The sequence below is a fragment of the Sardina pilchardus genome, chromosome 8 (genome assembly GCF_963854185.1).
Source record: "Sardina pilchardus chromosome 8, fSarPil1.1, whole genome shotgun sequence".
Lineage (NCBI taxonomy): Eukaryota > Metazoa > Chordata > Actinopteri > Clupeiformes > Clupeidae > Sardina > Sardina pilchardus.
In genome coordinates this window covers 862,858-867,857 of record NC_085001.1, presented here as the reverse complement: position 1 = coordinate 867,857, position 5,000 = coordinate 862,858, and the positions used below count along the sequence as shown (strand labels likewise).

Genomic DNA, 5,000 nt, shown 5'->3' with positions numbered 1-5,000 from the left:
TGTGTGTGTGTGTGTGTGTGTGTGTGTGTTACCTTGACGAGCTCAAAGGGGAAGCGCTCGTGGAAGATACGGTTGATGCGAGCTCCTCCTGATAGCTCATAGGTGTGTGTGTGTGTGTGTGTGTGTGTGTGTGTGTGTGTGTGTTACCTTGACGAGCTCAAAGGGGAAGCGCTCGTGGAAGATGCGATTGATGCGAGCTCCTCCTGATAGCTCATAGGTGTCGATCTGGTCACCAGAGCCCTCGATGCACTTCTCAAAGTCCACAGCAAACTGCTGCACCATCCTGCACACACACACACAGACACACACACACACACATCATTACAAGTTGTTACAAGTTGTGAACGAATATAAGTACCTTGGTATAGTAATTGATTCACAACTCACTTTTAAAACCCAAGTGAAGAAGGTTGTACACAGAATAAAATTCAATCTTAACAATTTTAGATACATAAGGAATAATTTAACAACTGAAGCATCTAAGTTGTATATGCATTCTATGATACTGTCACACATAAACTACTGTCTTACCAGCTGGACACAGGCATCAAGAACAACTCTACAACCAGTAGAAAAGCTTTATAAGCAGGCTTTGAAAACACTGGATAAGAAACCAAATGCTTATCATCATTGTAATGTTTTAGCAAAATATAAGTTCCTCAACTGGGAAAACATGATTAAGCTTGCTGATATAGTGCTAGTCTATAAGATCTTTCATGGCTTAGCCCCACCTCCACTCAATGAGTTCATCAAGCAAAATCTAAACACAAGCACAAGATCCTTTACTAGAGGGGACTGCAAAATACCATACAGAAAAACAGCTTTTGCCCAGTCAGCCTTCTCTTACCGAGCTGCACACACTTGGAATACCATACCAATACAGTTTAGGAGCAGCACAAGCATAAACCAATTCACTAAATCCATAAAACAATGGCTACTGGACAAACAAATATGCACTCACAAGTAATGTGGTTTCACCATCTTTTTGTCTGCATTTGTGAGCTGTCTGACTGCTGTGTAAGCTCTGTGTTTAATCTATTTTATGTTTTATGTCTTTTATTTTTCCTTCCCATTCTCTTATGCTGGTATGTTGCTACATCTGTCATCCTAGTCTGTTTTCTGGCTATGTCAGTATGTAGTGCTTGTATTACTTGTGATTGTATGTCTGTATACATATTTTATGTCTTTTTTCTTCATCTGTCTTCTTTTAAACATCAACCTGCCAGGGACTGCAGATGGAAAATAGTCTTTGACTAAATCTGGTGCATTTACATGTTCCAATGGGGCATGTTGATTAATGTACATTGTCCCTCTCTTAAATAAATAAAAAAAAAAAAAAAAAAAATCATCAAAGAACCTTACAAAAGACTCAGATGACCATTGATGGAGAGTGTTTGTGTTTGTGTGTGTGTGAGAGAGAGAGTGTGTGTATTTTGCCTCCTACCATCAGGAAGGAGGTTTAACTCTCTAAAATGGGTCAGGTCTAACAGATACCTGAGATCAGCTGTACCAACAGCTGTTGGGTTTCTCAACAAACTATACCACAGACCCTGGTGTGGAGCTCAGCGCAGCGCCTCTGGTGGAGCATGGTGGAACTACAAGGGTCTGGCGAGAGTCAGGCTAACAGCTCAGACTCCATATTTAGGACATGGGTTGGGTCTGTGGCTATTTTAAAACCTAACTTCCTAACTGTGTCCTCAAAGATCTCCTGTACGGAGGATGAGGGCTGAGTCCCCATCATTGTCCCTGCCCTCTTCACAAGGTTCTGGAGTTGTGCTTTGTCTTTTACAGTCAGCTTGCAGAACCTTGACTCAAAGACTCACTGCAGCAGGGCTTAGGTCTTGTGTGTGTGTGTGTGTGTGTGTGTGTGTGTGTGTGTAGACTCACTGCAGCAGGGCCTTGGTCTTGTATGTATGTGTGTGTGTGTGTGTGTGTGTGTGTGTAGACTCACTGCAGCAGGGCCTTGGTCTTGTATGTGTGTGTGTGTGTGTGTGTGTGTGTGTGTGTGTGTGTGTGTAGACTCACTGCAGCAGGGCCTTGGTCTTGTATGTGTGTGTGTGTGTGTGTGTGTGTGTGTGTGTGTAGACTCACTGCAGCAGGGCCTCGGTCTTGCGTGAGGGGTTGTCGGGTCTGAAGTTCTTGTACTCCTCCACCTCCTTCTCACTGTGTGTGTGTGTGTGTGTGTGTGTGTGTGTGTGTGTGTGTGTGTGTGTGTGTGTGTGTGTGTGTGTGTGTGTGTGTGTGTGTGTGTGTAGACTCACTGCAGCAGGGCCTTGGTCTTGCGTGAGGGGTCGTCGGGTCTGAAGTTCTTGTACTCCTCCACCTCCTTCTCACTGTGTGTGTGTGTGTGTGTGTGTGTGTGTGTGTGTGTGTGTGTGTATAAGACTCACTGCAGCAGGGCCTTGGTCTTGCGTGAGGGGTCGTCGGGTCTGAAGTTCTTGTACTCCTCCACCTCCTTCTCACTGTGTGTGTGTGTGTGTGTGTGTGTGTGTGTGTGTGTGTGTGTGTGTGTGTGTGTGTGTGTGTGTGTGTGTGTGTGGACTCACTGCAGCAGGGCCTTGGTCTTGCGTGAGGGGTCGTCGGGTCTGAAGGTCTTGTACTCCTCCACCTCCTTCTCACTGTGTGTGTGTGTGTGTGTGTGTGTGTGTGTGTATATAAGACTCACTGCAGCAGGGCCTTGGTCTTGCGTGAGGGGTCGTCGGGTCTGAAGGTCTTGTACTCCTCCACCTCCTTCTCACTGTGTGTGTGTGTGTGTGTGTGTGTGTGTGTGTGTGTGTGTGTGTGTGTGTGTGTGTGTGTGTGTGTGTGTGTGTGTGTAGACTCACTGCAGCAGGGCCTTGGTCTTGCGTGAGGGGTCGTCGGGTCTGAAGGTCTTGTACTCCTCCACCTCCTTCTCACTGTGTGTGTGTGTGTGTGTGTGTGTGTGTGTGTGTGTGTAGACTCACTGCAGCAGGGCCTTGGTCTTGCGTGAGGGGTCGTCGGGTCTGAAGGTCTTGTACTCCTCCACCTCCTTCTCACTGTGTGTGTGTGTGTGTGTGTGTGTGTGTGTGTGTGTGTGTGTGTGTAGACTCACTGCAGCAGGGCCTTGGTCTTGCGTGAGGGGTCGTCGGGTCTGAAGCTCTTGTACTCCTCCACCTCCTTCTCACTGTGTGTGTGTGTGTGTGTGTGTGTGTGTGTGTGTGTGTGTGTGTGTGTGTGTGTGTGACTCACTGCAGCAGGGCCTTGGTCTTGCGTGAGGGGTCGTCGGGTCTGAAGTTCTTGTACTCCTCCACCTCCTTCTCACTGTGTGTGTGTGTGTGTGTGTGTGTGTGGTGTGTGTGTGGACTCACTGCAGCAGGGCCTTGGTCTTGCGTGAGGGGTCGTCGGGTCTGAAGGTCTTGTACTCCTCCACCTCCTTCTCACTGTGTGTGTGTGTGTGTGTGTGTGTGTGTGTGTGTGTGTGTGTGTGTGTGTGGACTCACTGCAGCAGGGCCTTGGTCTTGCGTGAGGGGTCGTCGGGTCTGAAGGTCTTGTACTCCTCCACCTCCTTCTCACTGTGTGTGTGTGTGTGTGTGTGTGTGTGTGTGTGTGTGTGTGTGTGTGTGTGGACTCACTGCAGCAGGGCCTTGGTCTTGCGTGAGGGGTCGTCGGGTCTGAAGGTCTTGTACTCCTCCACCTCCTTCTCACTGTGTGTGTGTGTGTGTGTGTGTGTGTGTGTGTGTGTGTGTGTGTGTGTGTGTGGACTCACTGCAGCAGGGCCTTGGTCTTGCGTGAGGGGTCGTCGGGTCTGAAGGTCTTGTACTCCTCCACCTCCTTCTCACTGTGTGTGTGTGTGTGTGTGTGTGTGTGTGTGTGTGTGTGTGTGTGTGTGTGGACTCACTGCAGCAGGGCCTTGGTCTTGCGTGAGGGGTCGTCGGGTCTGAAGGTCTTGTACTCCTCCACCTCCTTCTCACTGTGTGTGTGTGTGTGTGTGTGTGTGTGTGTGTGTGTGTGTGTGTGTGTGTGGACTCACTGCAGCAGGGCCTTGGTCTTGCGTGAGGGGTCGTCGGGTCTGAAGGTCTTGTACTCCTCCACCTCCTTCTCACTGTGTGTGTGTGTGTGTGTGTGTGTGTGTGTGTGTGTGTGTGTGTGTGTGTGGACTCACTGCAGCAGGGCCTTGGTCTTGCGTGAGGGGTCGTCGGGTCTGAAGGTCTTGTACTCCTCCACCTCCTTCTCACTGTGTGTGTGTGTGTGTGTGTGTGTGTGTGTGTGTGTGTGTGTGTGTGTGTGGACTCACTGCAGCAGGGCCTTGGTCTTGCGTGAGGGGTCGTCGGGTCTGAAGGTCTTGTACTCCTCCACCTCCTTCTCACTGTGTGTGTGTGTGTGTGTGTGTGTGTGTGTGTGTGTGTGTGTGTGTGTGTGTGGACTCACTGCAGCAGGGCCTTGGTCTTGCGTGAGGGGTCGTCGGGTCTGAAGGTCTTGTACTCCTCCACCTCCTTCTCACTGTGTGTGTGTGTGTGTGTGTGTGTGTGTGTGTGTGTGTGTGTGTGTGTGTGTGTGTGGACTCACTGCAGCAGGGCCTTGGTCTTGCGTGAGGGGTCGTCGGGTCTGAAGGTCTTGTACTCCTCCACCTCCTTCTCACTGTGTGTGTGTGTGTGTGTGTGTGTGTGTGTGTGTGTGTAGACTCACTGCAGCAGGGCCTTGGTCTTGCGTGAGGGGTCGTCGGGTCTGAAGGTCTTGTACTCCTCCACCTCCTTCTCGATGGACAGCAGCTGACTCTGCAGCTTGTTGCGCAGCGCCGGGAGCGTGTCACGGATGTGATTGGTCAGTTGCTTTGGGAGGGAGGGAAACCTGAGTGAGTTCTGTGCTGTGATTGGTCAGTTGCTTTGGGAGGGAGGGAAACCTGAGTGAGTTCTGTGCTGTGATTGGTCAGTTGCTTTGGGAGGGAGGGAAACCTGAGTGAGTTCTGTGCTGTGATTGGTCAGTTGCTTTGGGAGGGAGGGAAACCTGAGTGAGTTCTGTGCTGTGATTGGTCAGTTGCT

General features: G+C 50.0%; 1 protein-coding gene across 1 annotated transcript in view; it reads right to left on the bottom strand.

Annotated features, from left to right (window-relative positions):
* Nucleotides 1-5,000, bottom strand: part of dnm1b (dynamin 1b) — a 39,854-nt gene that overhangs the window by 23,263 nt on the left and 11,591 nt on the right. Inside the window, exons 7-8 of the mRNA XM_062542271.1 lie at nt 4,648-4,790; nt 148-283 (exon numbers count right to left, since the gene is read on the bottom strand). Coding sequence (XP_062398255.1) covers nt 148-283; nt 4,648-4,790 — 279 coding nt within the window. The remainder of the gene's footprint in view (nt 1-147; nt 284-4,647; nt 4,791-5,000) is intronic.